At 46.5% G+C, this 15,747-nt stretch overlaps 1 protein-coding gene across 5 annotated transcripts in view; it reads left to right on the plus strand.

Moving 5' to 3' along the window:
* Positions 1–15,747, plus strand: part of LOC146026277 (complement factor H-like) — a 960,333-nt gene that overhangs the window by 51,609 nt on the left and 892,977 nt on the right. For all 5 annotated transcript variants that reach the window (XR_014454407.1, XR_014454408.1, XR_014454409.1 and 2 more), the window contains one exon: positions 427–609. Coding sequence is in view for 2 of the 5 variants with exons in the window: in XM_083156811.1 (XP_083012937.1) it covers positions 427–609 (183 nt within the window). In the remaining 3 variants the exon portion in view is untranslated. The remainder of the gene's footprint in view (positions 1–426; positions 610–15,747) is intronic.

Genomic DNA, 15,747 nt, shown 5'->3' on the forward strand with positions numbered 1-15,747 from the left:
GTATCCAATCTGGGAGAAGAGGCTGTCTGCAGTGCTGGCTCTTAATGTATGACAGAAGCCGATTGCTGCAGGAGAGTATCCCACTGCAGTACCCAGCTCCTGTCACTGCAGAAGAGACAGAACTTCGGGGTCACCCCTTTTAAGGGTTATACCGCCTCACCTGGATTATTGACGCCACTGCTCTCATCTGCCAACTAGAACAACCCTAGACTATATGTTTGTTATTAGCCAGATACTGTATAAACCAATAGGTGTGGTTTTATTCAATGTGGCTGAAATTAAAATATTCATGAAAAATGATTATTTAATTAGCCCACCCCTAATAAACACACTAAACAAATAAGTCATTGGTCTGAGCTGTAAAGTGTATAATTGAATACTCAGTTCTCCAGTTGATCCCCTCCCTTCCCTCCCATTTTATTGTAGATCGCTGTGAAAAGCCAGCGCAAACAGATGAAGCAGTACTGCAAGGTGACTGGAATGATGAAACTTACCCTCCTGGTAAGGTTGCAACATATATCTGCCACCCTGGATACCGCCAACATGGATCTATCAGAATGGCATGCATTGAAGGCATGTGGTTGACAATATCTGAAGGGCAATGTACACGTAAGTAAAGCCTTCATAGTAATTAGATCATACAGTGAATGAATGTACTATGACTACAAGAGAGGTGTCTTACATCTGCGACCGCTGTAGAAATCATTCAATGATCGGCGACCATCGATTGATTTCCTTCCCGCATGCAAGGCTGTGAATGGATGTTTATGCTAAACATCCACTCGCATGCGTCTGGGGGAACTCGGAGAGCAGGGGGGTGGTGCGGTTGTGCAGGCGGTGTTTAAACCACACGCATAGCTGCATAATTCACAGCAGCTTTGAGTGTGGACTAGAGTAAGGTCCTTTGTCTGTTGTTTAGCATAGATTGCTTAGCATAGATAGACTGTGCAACAAGGCAAATTTGACTAGATCATAGACTATCATTACTTAAGCAAGAGAAAAACTGAGAGATTTTGGCTAACCTTCTAGGAGATTTTGACTATCTAGTCAGAATCTTCTTCCAAATTATCTCTGTGTGTACAACACTTTAGCAATCTTCAGCACCACAAAATTGTTAACTATATCAGCAGTGGGAAAATGATATAGTGCATGCACACTGACCAATATTGTCCACGATCGGTCAGTGATGTCACCCACCTCCATTCCAAACAAGCAGACTGTAATGAAACTGTTAAATTAAGCTGCATGTACAGACAACAGAGATGGGTGGGGTCTTTGATATGCAGGATCAGGCATCGATAAATTTATAGTTTCTACACGCTGAGCTAATTGCACTAAATATCGTTACCAATATATCAAATGCCAAGAAGACATTTCCTTGTAGTAGCATCCTGTCAAACAGCTAGTGTGTACAGGGCTCAAGAAATATTTGGCAAATATACCTGCCTTCCACTGCTATTCCAGTGATCTTGCCACATATACAAATACAACGGGTGACATTCTATGCTATGCGCTAAATGCGCATGTTTAATTCGCACACCATATCGCCGCAAATCGCCTATTTTGAAATCGCATTTTTCAGCCTAAATGCGCATATTTAATGTGATGCGCATTGGAGGCTGAAAAGTGCGATTAGGGGCGATTTGCGGCGATGTGGTGCGCTGGTTTTAGTCCTGAAAATGTGCGATTTTCATGTGTGAAAATCGCACATTTGCAGGACAGCGCAAGGTGTCAAAAAAAGAACCGAGCGCGGGGTCCCCCGCCCGAGTGTAACCAGCCCCGGACTCACTGAGCCGGTGCTGGTAACATAAAATCAGGGTCCCCGACAAATAGGGGTCCCCTTGATTTTATGAAACCAGCACCAGACTCAAGGTCCGGCGCTGGTTCCCAAAATACGGGGGACAAAGTGACTAGGGGTCCCCCGTATTTTAAGAACCAGCACCGGACACAACCAGCCAGCAGGCTAATGCCACAGCCGGGGGGAGACTTTTTATACAAGTCCCCACGGCCAAAGCATTAACCCCCTGGCTGGTCAGCATGGGCAGGGGTCCTGGGGAAGTGGGGACCCCCCCCCAATGAAGGGGTCCCCCCCCTCCAGGACTTACCAGCCCATGCTGATAGTCTGGGGCTGTCCTCCATGCCCCTGGGCTGTGGGCATGGAGCTGATGGTTTGTGTAAAAAAAAAGAATGTCAACTATTGTTTTACACTGGCGAACTATCAGTCCCAGCAAGCCTACCCCGCATGCTGGGACTTGGGGAACCACAAGTCCCAGCATGCGGGGCAATAAAGTGACCACTGGCACTTGTAGTTCTGCAGTGTAAAAAATAGTGCACAAAATCACACTGACACCCTGAAAAAATAAAACTTTAATACACACAAAACACACTGATACTTACCTACCTTGAGCCCGTAGGTCGGTCCCTGGATCCTGGATTCGTCCTCCGGGGCTCCAGGGCAGAAGAGTCCGGTTCCGGGGCCTTGGTCCTGGTTCCGGGGCTGGTCCTGGGGTTCCGGGGCTCCTGGCGTGAAGAATCCGGGGTCCGGGATCCGTGGTGGTCCAGAGGGGTACCTAAGGAGCAAAATCCAACTCACCTGCTCCCCGGCGGCGACCTCCGCTGACAGCGCTGCTCCCGACTGGTACCCGGCTTCAAGGAGTTGGTCCGGCGCTGAGATGTTGCTCCCTCGACGTCTCTGAACAGAATGATTTCTCGGCCAATCAGGAGCCGAGAAAGTCGGCTCCTGATTGGCCAGAAATCATTCTGAATATAGACGCCGACGGAGTAACATCTCTGCTCTGGATGCGCTGAGATGTTACTCCGTCGGCGTCTATATTCAGAATGGCTGTGGCATTAGCCTGCTGGCTGGTTGTGTCCGGTGCTGGTTCTTAAAATACGGGGGACCCCTAGTCACTTTGTCCCCCGTATTTTGGGAACCAGCGCCGGACCTTGAGTCTGGTGCTGGTTTCATAAAATCAAGGGGACCCCTATTTGTCGGGGACCCTGATTTTACTGTATGTCACCAGCACCGGCTCAGTGAGCCCGGGGCTGGTTAGACTCGGGCGGGGGACCCCGCGCTCGTTTTTTTTTTTTTTTTGACCATTTATTTTATTTTTTACAGCAGAACCCTGCACGGAACATTGCGATCTGTGCAGGGTTCTGCCTAATTCGCCTAACAGACCCAGGTCTGAAATAAGTGCGAAAATTAGTCACTTAAATAATGCAATGTGCAAATGCGCATAGCATTAAATAAGCGACTTGTATACTTTTCTGTGCGCAAACATCTGGATGCGATAAAAATGCGAATTAATCTCGCATTTTTATTCACCAGACATTTACGCACAAAATATGCGATTTCGGCCCCTGTGCGCATCCCATTAAATTGGCGATTTAATGGGAAAATGCGATAGCGCCATTTTGTGGTCTAATTACCGCAAAATAGCGCTAATCGCAGAGCATAGAATGTCACCCAACATCTCACACATTGCAATAAACACAGGTCTGAGGCCATTTCTACCATTACACAGCAATGGTGAGGACACAAGTGCCTTTCCTCTTAAGGTGGGCCTAAATCACCCCTGAGCACATTTTTGCACACCTCTACTGTATAATAATGTATATCTATATATAGGGTTACCACCCGTCCGGGATTACTCCGGACAGTCCGGTAATTGACACCGGCGTCCGGAGTCCGGAAGGGTGGCTGTCCCGGACTATACATAGTCCGGGAATTGATCTCCCCCGCCCGCCCGCCCGGCCACGGCACCGCCGATTACACTGCGGGGCGGCACTGTAGTTATTCATCTTGAGTGACACACAGTCACTCCGCCGCGGCCGGAGGAGGGAGGCGGGACACAGTTTGTGTCACTGTGTGACGTGTTGTCCAACTCCTCCCCAGCTCCACCTGCGGGCAGACCGGCAGAGGCTGCGGCGCTGCCGCGTGACACCCGTCCACCCAGTGACACTCGGACGCGCCGGCGGTGGTGAGCGCTCAGCGCTGTGGGCGGCATGATGATGCATCCGCATCAGTAGTATTATTCGGCAGCACTGTAAGTTCGTCAGTGGGGTGGGCAGGCAGCGGGCTGTGGGCACAGGATCAGTAGTAATAATACATTATTCAGTTCAGTATACTGTAAGTTTGGCAGTGGGGTGGGGCGGGCTGTGGGCACAGTTATGTATGTTGTGACAGACTACTGAGTCTGTGATCTGATCTGTCCAGTCCAGTCTGTCTGTCCAGAGTCTATGGCCGGGCAGGCAGAGAGCCAGACCAGCCCAGGCCAGCAGTACTTAGACAACCGCAGGCTGCCTGCAGCTCACAAACCTACAGTACGGTTGCCTGTTTCTGGGCCCGGGGTCCCTCCGAGTCCCAATCATTATCTGTCCCACTGTCACTAACTAGGGTTACCACCCGTCCAGGATTACTCCGGACAGTCCGGTAATTGAGACCGGCGTCCGGAGTCCGGACGGGTGGCTGACCCGGACTATACAATGTCCGGGAATGCTTCCCCGCCCGCCCCCCTGTCAGTGTGCGTCCATGTGCACCGCCCGCCCGCTCACGGCTTCCCCGCTGTGCACTGTCCGGGACTCGGAGAGGAGGTGCTGTGCTGCTATGGAATAATCATATATCCACTGGACCACTAGCCAATGGGCGCTTGCGGTCCAGCAGCCAATCAACTGGTGGCTGCTGGACCGCGAGCGCCCACTGGCTAGTGGTCCAGCAGCGGGAGATATGAATATTACATAGCAGCACAGTGACAGCACGTCTCTCTCCCGTACATAGCGGGGGAGCCGTGAGCGGGCGGGCGGTGCGCACAGGGGCGATCGCCACCCCTAGGAAAAGTCTATATCTGCCCCTGAAGTCTGCGCAGCACACAAGTTCCGTGCAGCCCGGAGTGGCCAGCCACACGCGGCGAGTGTCATTCAGGCAGCCGCAGGACGTCAGCAGCTGGGTGTCAGCAAGGCAGCCACAGCAGACGCTGTCCCGGCAGCCTGTAGCGGCCAGCCCTGCACAGCGGGTGTCAGCCAGGATGCTGCAGCACGTCAGCGGCCAGGTGTTAGCAAGGCAGCCGACCAGCCATAGCATACAAGATTCCAGCGGCCCGGAGCAGCCAGCCCTGCTCGGTGAGTGTCAGGGGTCTGGTGTCAGCCAGACAGCACACAAGCTCCTGCCCGCAGCTGCCAGTCCTAGTCTCCCGACAGGCGCCAAAATTGGGTGAACATCTATTAACAGAGCAGGGCTCTTGCATAGCTCTGGTTAATTGCTACTGTTATGGAAGGGGTTGGATCTAGACTAAGAAGGGGAAGAGTCGGACTGGGAAGGGGAGGGTTAAAATAAGAGTAAACCGCCCCCCCTAGGAGAAAAGCCTAGATCCGCCCCTGCGCACACTGACAGAGGGGAGGGCTCGTCGGTGTGTCAGCACAGGCAGGAGGGGGGGGGGTTTGCACACGGACGCACACTGGGAGGAGGTGGGGGGGGTGAGGTGAGCGGGCCGGCTAACCATCGGCTGGCCTGGCTAAGTATGGTGTACTCCCACCGACTCTCCCACCCTCCTGCACTCACCCAGCCACCCTCCCACCCCACTGCAGATACCCTCCCTGCTGCACACTACTGGCGGTGCATTGAATTGCAAATAGCGGTGGGGAGCCAGGAGTGGGCCACTGCACAGTTCTGTCCCCCTTGGCAACGAGCAAGTTCAGTCCACCTTGGCATCGAGCATGAAGCCCCTTGGCATTGAGCATGTAGGTAAGTGGCACTTATGTGTCAAATGTGTATGTTGTGTTATTTAGTATGTCATGGGCATTGCTGTGTGTTATATAGTATGTTATGGGCATTGCGGAGTGTTATATGGTATGTCATGGGCATTGCGGAGTGTTATATAGTATGTTATGGGCATTGCAGAGTTTTATATAGTATGTCATGGGCATTGCAGAGTTTTATATAGTATGTCATGGGCATCATGTGTGGGCTTATGTGTAATTGGAATTACAAAGTTCACTAAAAATGTGCAATGGGCATTACGGTGTGTGGCATAACATGTAATGACCATTATGGCATGTGGTATACTATATAATGGGTGTGCGGTGTGTTGGCATTATGTTGAAAATTTTGGCGCGCGCCTTCGGCGCGCACTGTCCATATTCTCCCTCGTTTGCAAAAAATTGGTTGAGTCCTGGCATAATGTGTAATGGCCATTGAGGTATATGGCATAACATGTAATTGGCATCACGATGTGTGGCATAACTTGTAATGTCCATTAATGTGTGTGATATAACATGTAACTGTCATTATGGTATGCAAAATCAAGAATGAAATTGAAGCAAAGGTTTAAAAAAAATCAACATAAGGCGGGGCTGGGGGCGGGGCTGGGGGCGGGACTGGGGTGGGTCAGTGGGTGTGTCAAGGGGTGGGCCAATGTCCGGGAATCTCTCAACAAAAAGGTGGTAACCCTATCTATATAATAAGTTGAAGAGTATGTGTGTGTGCGTGTGTGCGTGTCTGTCGCATTGCAGACACACCGTGGCACTCAGAGCCACCAAATTCAGCATCAAGATACCTCTGGACCCGATGGTGTGCACCACGAAGCCGTTTTTGGGAAGTTTCGCTTAGAAATTTAAAAAACACCAAGTTTTAACTTGCCTTCATTGATGATCTGGGGAAAAGATTGACGATCTGGGAAACCGTTGATGAAGGAACAACTCCACACCTGATTTTATTGCTGTCATTGAGTCTGAATCGGTACATCTGTCAGAATGAACTTAGGTCTACAGTCATTATATCGACCCCACTAGGTCGACTGGCAGGAAGGTCGACATGGGCCAAGGTCGACATGACTTAAGGTTGAATTTGCATAAAGGTCGACATGAGGAAGGTCGACTGGTCATAAGGTCGACATGGGTTTTTCACTGTTTTTTTATCCGAATGTCGACACAGTCGACATGGACACAGTTGGCAATGAGAATCGGACCCTCGCATTGCTCGCTTCGCTCGCAATGCTTCGGGCACGGTGGCTCGCTTCGCTCGCCACAGCTTTGATAACCTCCTCCACGCCCTAGTGGATGGTAGGGCATGTCGGCACATGTCGGCTCAAAAAACAGTGAAAAACCCCATGTCGACCTTATGACCAGTCGACCTTCCTCATGTCGACCTTTATGCAAATTCGACCTTAAGTCATGTCGACCTTGGCCCATGTCGACCTTAGGTCAGGTCGACCTTCCTGCCAGTCGACCTAGTGGGGTCGACCTAATGACTGTAGACCTAAGTTCATTCTAATAGATGACCGCTTCCCATTGAGTCAGGGTTGCCGACTTTCAACAAATCCTCTCCGGGAGAAGCCCGGAGAGTAATCTTGCATTACGAGTTTTGGGGGCGGGGCTTAACTGTGACGTCATTAAGCCCCGCCCCACATTACGGCAAATAGCCGAAATAACTGATCTCCATGGAGGGGGCGGGGCTAAAATGACACGATTGTGCCGTTTTAGCTCCGCCCCCTCCCCTGAGACCCGCGGATTGCGGCATATTAATGCCGCGATCGGGGGGCTCAGTGGGGGTTCCCCTGATTCCGGGAGGGTTTCCCACCCTTCCGGGGGGCGGGAGGAAGGACCCGATTTGCAGGAGACTCCCGCAAATTCCGGGAGGGTCGGTAACCCTGCATTGAGTATGAATGACACATTGTAACATTATGGTGAAGGCTTTAAACAATTAGGAATAATAGAATATATAGATAGACCACACATCACACACACACAAGTACACATTGTACACGCACACACAGACAGTACACCACATATGCACACATAGCACACAACACACACATATATACGTAGCGCTACTCACACACTTACACATTGGACAGATACACACAACAAAACACACACATAACACACAACATGCTGTACAACACAAACCCATGTACACTACAACACACACCCAAAAACAGTACAACAAACACACAGATCACACACACTTAAGCATTGCCAGGACACGCACAGCACAATACACACACACACACACACATATATATATATATATATATATATATATATATATATATATATATATATATATATGTAGCGCACCTCACATTTGGCAGATATACATAACACAACACACACACATAACACACCACTCACGGTACAACACACACCCACATTCACTACAACACGCACCCAAAAACAGTACAATACACCGAACACACACACAAACATTGCACAGATACACACTGCACACTACACACACATTTATACATAGCACACCTTACACATTGGGCAGATACACACAACACACACACACATTACATACCTCTAGCAGCACAACACACACCCACCCAAAAACAGTACAACACACAAAACACACACTTAAACACTGCACAGATACACAAAGGCACAACACACACACATACAGATTCTGGATATACATAGCACACCTCACACACTTACGCATTGGACAGATACATACAACACAACACACACAACCACATACACTACAAGACACACACAAAAAATAGTACAACACACACAAACACATACAAAAATAATTTGCCGTTTATTTAACAGTCTGTACTGGCAAATAAAAACTGTACCTAACGTCTCTGCGCTCCCCGGCCAGTTGCACTGAGAAATCTTTGTCCTGGCCAATGCACCCATTAATCAATACAAAGTGGGTACACTGCACTCATCCTGTTAGTCAGTTGGATGTTAGGCACTGCTCTGCCTTAAGGGTTTCCCAGACTCTTTTGGTTCATAGATAATGTTTGGTCGATGGGCATGAGCGCTGCATGTATTTGTTTGAATGTTATGAATGTAAGAAGTCTTATACAATAAGACTGAGATGAAGATTTGTCATGTTACAGTGTACAATTTACTCAATAAATTGTGAAATAAATATGTGTACATAGAAGTAAAATTAAGAAATGAAGGGGCGTGGCCACGGCTGAGGGAGAGTGAGGACGTGTGAGGCAGAGCTCTCTCCCGACACCATCCGTATGTAACATAGGGGAAGTGTTTGAACCTGCTACCCGGCATCCTTCTGCTGTTTTCCCGCCACTGACGTGGTGACTGAGCGCTGAGTTTACCCGGCGCACTGTGCGACGCTGCAGCCATCTCCCTGAACACAGCACGCTGCCTCTCTCCGTTCCCTGTGGCGCCAAAGTACCTCACGCCTAACACCTGCGGATGTGCAGGTGAGCACGGGCTCCAGGACCAGAGCGGGCTAGTTGGCAGACCGCGGCTTAAGCAGCCGGAGCAGGGGAGTGAAGTGGAACCCGCGGGCGCATCTGACGGCTTCCTTTGCCGCACACAGCACGCCAGCACGCCACCATCTGCACCCATCATCCTGTACACAGCCTCCTACCCTTCTATGATATCGGGGGCGCCAAAGGGCTGTACGCCCAACACCTGCAACTCCCAGGCGAGCAAGGGCTCCAGGACTGGAGCAGGCAAGTCGGAGGGTCGCGGTATATACAGCCGGAGAAAGGGCGAGTGAGTTCGACCTCGTGGGCGCACCTGACGGCTTCCCTTGCCGAGTACAGCATGCCAGTGCACTAGCATCCGCGGTTACGTGTAAACAACGGGACGTTACAGCAGTGCAGGTACGGTGGTTGGCACAACGGGGCACATCACGCAGCTTTGGTGGACTAACAGTGCAAGCAATTCTGGGTGAGTTGGACAAAGCTTGAATTCCTCTGGTTGCATTATAATACAGACACTATTCAGATTGGCATATTGTGACCAGTGGTGGAGGAAGGGGGCAACTGCCAAGTGTAAAGCATCACTGTAACCCCAAAGATTCAAGCGCCGTGCATATTATTACCTACCTAGCGGGGACAATTGAATGACTGTGTGTACCTAGCGGTTAGACCCACTCGCTTTTTGATATTACAATCACCCTGTCTTGGCAAAGATAACAGCACCATTCCCCTTCTCTAAATATGGGGAAAACTGGTACAGCAGCCGCAGCCCGCTTGGAGAAATATGCTAGAACCCAGGTTGGTAATACCTCGCAAACTTCAATCTCCACTCCTCAAACTACCCCTTTAAAAGAAAAAAGCCCCGCTGCCCCACCAGATGCCACCCTGCAACAGATCTTGGACGCTATTAACAACAGTGAGATGCGCCTAGGGGAAAAAATAAATAGTGTGCAGGCTGATGTAATCCAGATTAAAGATGATTTAAAGGAAGTTAAAAACAGGCTGAGCGAGGCAGAGAGCCGCATCTCGGCGGTGGAAGACTCCAATGTAAAAATGCAGCACTCTATGGCCGACATGGCCTCACAGATTCGTGAAATCAAGTATAAATTGTCAGATGTTGAAGGCAGATTACGCCGAAACAATATTAGACTTGTGGGGCTCCCTGAAAGAGCAGAAGGGGCTGACGTTTCAAAGTTCGTGGAGCAATTAATAAGTAATAACCACGATATGGCCTCGTTCACGAAACAATTTGCGGTCAAAAGGGCCCATAGAGTGCCTGCAAAGCCTCCTCAACCAGGTGCACCACCCCGTACACTTATTTTTAAATTATTGAACTACCGGGACAGAAATACCCTGCTGCGTCTGACCCGTATAAAAGGCTCGCTAGAACATGAAGGGGTTAAAATCTCAGCATTTCCCGATTTTTCACTCAACGTCCAGAAGAGTAGAATCCAGTTCGCAGATGTTAAAAAACGCCTTAGGGAATTGGATATAAAGTACTCTATCCAATTTCCCGCAAAACTGAAGGTTATGGTAGATGGGGAATCACATTTTTTTTAGACACCGAGAGAAGCAGGAATATGGCTGGACAAAAAGGTTCCAGCAAGACACCAACTTGCTCCTTAAGTAAAGGACTTCCCCAGGGCCTTTTTTTTTTCTTCTTATAAAAGTCGGGGGAGAGGGAAAGGACAACTGCCTTATTATGTTTCCGTGGTTTAGGGTTCAATAGCCCCCTGTTGGGTGCCAATCATTTTGTAGTAATAGTTTTTTGTGTAGGAAGGATTTATTAAATATGCCTATGGTGGGGGGGGCATATAGGGTGGGGGGAGGAGGGTAAATGTTATTGTCTTTATGTAGTATTGTTTAAAAGGATGGTGAAGTATCATGGTAATTTTGATAACGCAGTGGATCCCGCTGGTGACAATGAAGGGAACATGATGTGCATTAATAGAGCTAGCCCGGTGAATAATTGGCCTATTTGTTTATATATTAAAGTGTAAGGATTAGATGGTCTGTATTTTAGCATGGAACACCAGAGGAATGAATGACAAAATAAAGCGATCCCTTGTCATGCATCAGGTGCGACAAAGCAAGGCAGATATAATGGGGGAAATTTACTAAAGAAAATTTGTAAAAAATAGGTGTATTTGTATCCAAAAATACACTTATTTTTGACATCTACTATCCCGAAAATACGGCAATTCGTATTCGTATTGATGTGCTATCAATACGAATACAAATTGCCGTATTTTCGGGATAGTAAATGTCAAAAATAAGTGTATTTCTGGATACAAATACACCTATTTTTTACAAATTTCCTTTAGTAAATTTCCCCCAATATGTCTATCTGAGACTCACCTTACAAGGCCAAATCTACAGGCTCTTAACAGGCCATGGGTAAACCAGGCATATCATGCTCCCTTCACGACACACGCAAGGGGCATCTCGGTATTGTTTAAAAAAACAGTAGCATTTAAATGCAATAGAGTAAAGATAGACCCAGGCGGTCGTTATATTTTTCTTGACGGTATAATTAATGTAAAACATATACAATTGCTGGCTATCTACATACCACCCCCTTTTGTGTTTGATGTGCTAGTTGCAGCTGCCGATTTTGTCACAACCACTCCTGATGTGCCAGTAGTCTGTATTGGAGATTTTAACAATGTGTTGAATCCCAATATGGACAGATGGAAAAGAACTCAACTGGGCGGCAAGGTTGACAGCTGCTCTAGAAGTTTTAGTAATTTTGTTGAAGATCTAGGGTGGACTGATCCATGGAGAGTAGCAAATCCAGAACTAAGACAATATTCATGCTTTTCCACTTCCTACACAGCATTCTCAAGAATAGACCTGGCCTTGGTATCCAAAGACCTATTGCCATCTATAGTCAGCATAAGCTACAAAACAAGAGGCATCTCAGATCACTCCCCACTAATGTTAGAGCTAGACGACTCCACAGTAAAGAGCTGTGTTTTTTGGAAATTTAATGCTACCTGGCTAAATAATACAGAAGCCATGACCGGGCTAATCGAGCAATGGGATGAATTTTGGGCTATTAATAAAGGTTCAGCGTCAGATATGATTATCTGGGATACTTTCAAAGCTTATCTACGAGGCACTCTCAAAAAAAAAAACAGGGGAGATCAAAAGAGCGAAGAGACAGAAAATATTGGATCTTGAAAATGCTTGTAATATCTGCGAGGCCAGCTACTTAACAGATGGTACCCCCGCAGCTAAAAAAGCATGGGACCAGGCCAGAGAGAAATGGCTTGACTTCATAAAATCTGAAGATATAAAATATACAAAAATTAATACCCAGAGGTTCTATGCCTTTTCTGACAAAGTGGGCAGTTATCTGGCCTATCTGGCACGTGTAGAAAAACCCTCAAATAATATCTACAGAGTGTTAGACAGTAGGGGTATTATGCAACACAAAACTGAGGATATTGGTATGGTATTTAAAGATTTTTTTGAAACTTTATATTCATCTAGGAATCAGTTTAAGCCCCTGCAAATACAGAATTTTTTGAGTAATATTGAAATGCCCACTCTACATCCAGATGATAAAGATGTCCTGGAAGCCCAAATAACGTTGGAAGAAATAACATATGCTATAAGGTCATTACCAGGCGGCAAGGCCCCCGGTTTAGAAGGCATACCCATAGACGTCTATAAAAAATATGTCGATTTTTTTGCCCCGCTGTTGATGGATTTCTTTGCGTCCTGTTTTGAAAAAGGGGAGTGCCCCTGTTCCATGATGGAAGCCAAAATAATACTTTTGCTGAAGCAGGGGAAAGATCCAACTGACCCCGAGGCATACAGGCCAATTTCACTGATCCCAGCAGAGGCAAAGATACTGGCTAAGATTCTAGTGACTAGGCTGAATGAACACCTGGAGAAAATCATACACTCTAATCAAACAGGGTTCCTGCCAGGCAAATCCACATCGTTAAATATAAGAAAGGTATTTAGGCACCTCCAAATTTCGCAAAATATCACAAGTAAATCAGCAATAATGTCTTTAGATGCCGCCAAGGCATTCGACGCAGCCGAGTGGGAATATCTATGGGCGGTTATGAAGGCACTTGGCATTGGGGGAAATTTTGTTAGGTGGATTCAAATTTTATGCAACAACCCAACAGCTAGGGTGTCAATAAATGGCTGGACGTCCGCTGCCTTCTCCCTCCAGCGCGGGACGAGGCAGGGATGCCCATTATCACCAAGCCTGTTTTCCTTGGCTATTGAGCCACTTGCTTGTGCTATAAGATCTAGCCCTGACATTGTAGGATTTGCAGCGGGTAAATGCGTGGATGTAGTGGCATTGTATGCCGACGACCTATTAATCTTTATGCAGGACTACACAGTTTCAGCCGTCAAAGTACTAAACCTAATTGAATCACATGGTAGATATTCGGGGTTTAGCATAAATGTAAACAAATCCAGTATAATGGCTACGAAACAGTTTATACCCAATGAACCATATGTGGATTTGCCTGTCAGATGGACAGACTCCTTTAAATATCTGGGGATCTGGATATCAAGAAACCCATACGATTACTGCCAGTTGAATGTACAACCATTGTTGAACTTTATTACAGTAAAATTCAAATCATGGAGCAAATTGTTGCTCACTGTCACTGGCCGGATTAACTTGATCAAGATGATTATCTTACCCAAGGTTTTATATACTATTCAGCAGTCACCAGTGTACTTGCTGATGTCCTTGTTCAAAAAATTAAACTCCCAGTTGTCGTCATTTATATGGAACAACAATAGAGTCAAAATCCAAATGAACACCCTGGTGAGGAAAAAGACACAAGGTGGGCTCTCTCTCCCCAACTTCAGATGGTATTATTTAGCAGGACAACTGCTGCACATTAAAGACTGGATTACTACAGAGTATGATAACAGCTTAGTTAAAATCCTTATGTCACAAGGGAACGATAGATGTACTCCACTCCAGTACTTACTGAAGGGGAGAGTCACTAAAAAAGACCCTCCCTTAGTGGCGCAGGCGGTCAAGATATGGCGGGAAGCCAATAGTCTAATTGGCTTTTCCGATACTGAGATTGATCATCCATTATCAGACTATGGGAAATTTGGGGAGCTGATAACCCTTCAGCCTGATACTGTTTGGGGTACATACGGGGTGGTAGCGATTAATCAATTTTATGAACATGGAGTTTTAAAATCATATACAAACCTGGCAGTAGAGTTTTCACTCCCCAAATCGTTTTTCTTTAGGTTCTTACAGTTGAGATGTGCATTGGAAGCCCAATTTAAAAATAGCATACCAAATTTTTCTATATCCCCAGTAAAAAGAGAGTTGTTGAAAGAGGGTAAAAAAAAAATTGTAGCAAGGTTATACAATATGATTTCAGATACACACAGCACCGGTGGAATGGAATCATTAGCCGAAAAATGGGAAGAGGATGTAGGCGTTTTTCTGCGTGGTGAATGGGAGATGGCACTGGCCTCTGTGCAATGTGCAACCAATTCTGTAAGAGTACAACAGATACAGATGTATGTTCTGCACAGATCGTATATGTCTACGACCAGGCTGGTAAAGATGAGAGCCAGGGCATCCCTCTTATGTCCAAAATGTAAGAGGGCACTGGGCTCATTTTGGCATTTACTATGGGAATGCGATGTGGTAAAAGAATTTTGGAGGGAAGTGCTACAAATGTTGGTAAATACGGGTATTCCTGTAACCACCTTGAATCCCAAAAGTTGTATCTTGTCTATCTGTGCAGATAACGTTTTGAATAAATATGACAGGCTGTATATATATATAATATGTGTGCACTGGCCAAGATGATGATAGCAAGAACCTGGCTATCTAAGGATGGCCCCGACCCCACTGCATGGATGGCACTAGTCAACTACACGTGTACACAAGAAAGATATATTTATTTAGGTAGAAAAAAGTTAAGCACATATTTCAATATATGGCACAGATGGTTAGAATCTATTTATGTAAAAAGTGTAACACATTAGTAAATAAAGTTAAATAAGTCACAATATTTGGAGGACTTAGAGTCCCCCTCTTCCTTTCCTCACCTCCTTTTTTTCTCTTTTTTTTTTTTTTAGCATTATCATCTCTCACAAACTATAGGGTATGCACATAAGTTAAATATATTTAAAGAGTTAAAAAACCAAATAAGTAGCTGTGCCATGTAGCCAAAAACAAGCAAATAGGTCAAGATGTATCATATAACAAGTCAATATGACCATAGCATCATATACACGCCTGCCATAAAAAGATAAAACAGCATTAATAGAAAATTAGTAGCCAGTGTTGATATGATAGTTGTTCCATGGCGTTATCGATAGATAATAACGGATATGCCCAGGCCTTGTCACTTCGACGTCCACTAGAAAAAGGATGAGGATAAAAACTGATATACTACATTGTCCTTTTTTTTTTATTATTTTTTTTTTGGGTCTTGTATTGTATTGTATTGTATTGTGTTGTATCTAGTACTGTTATTGTGTGTGAGCAATCAGCCGTACAACAACAGCTAATGTAATACCATTATGTACCTCTTGTGAGTTGATGTTC

The sequence above is a fragment of the Crinia signifera genome, chromosome 8, assembly GCF_055691185.1.
Source record: "Crinia signifera chromosome 8, ASM5569118v1, whole genome shotgun sequence".
In the NCBI taxonomy this organism is placed as follows: Eukaryota; Metazoa; Chordata; class Amphibia; order Anura; family Myobatrachidae; genus Crinia; species Crinia signifera.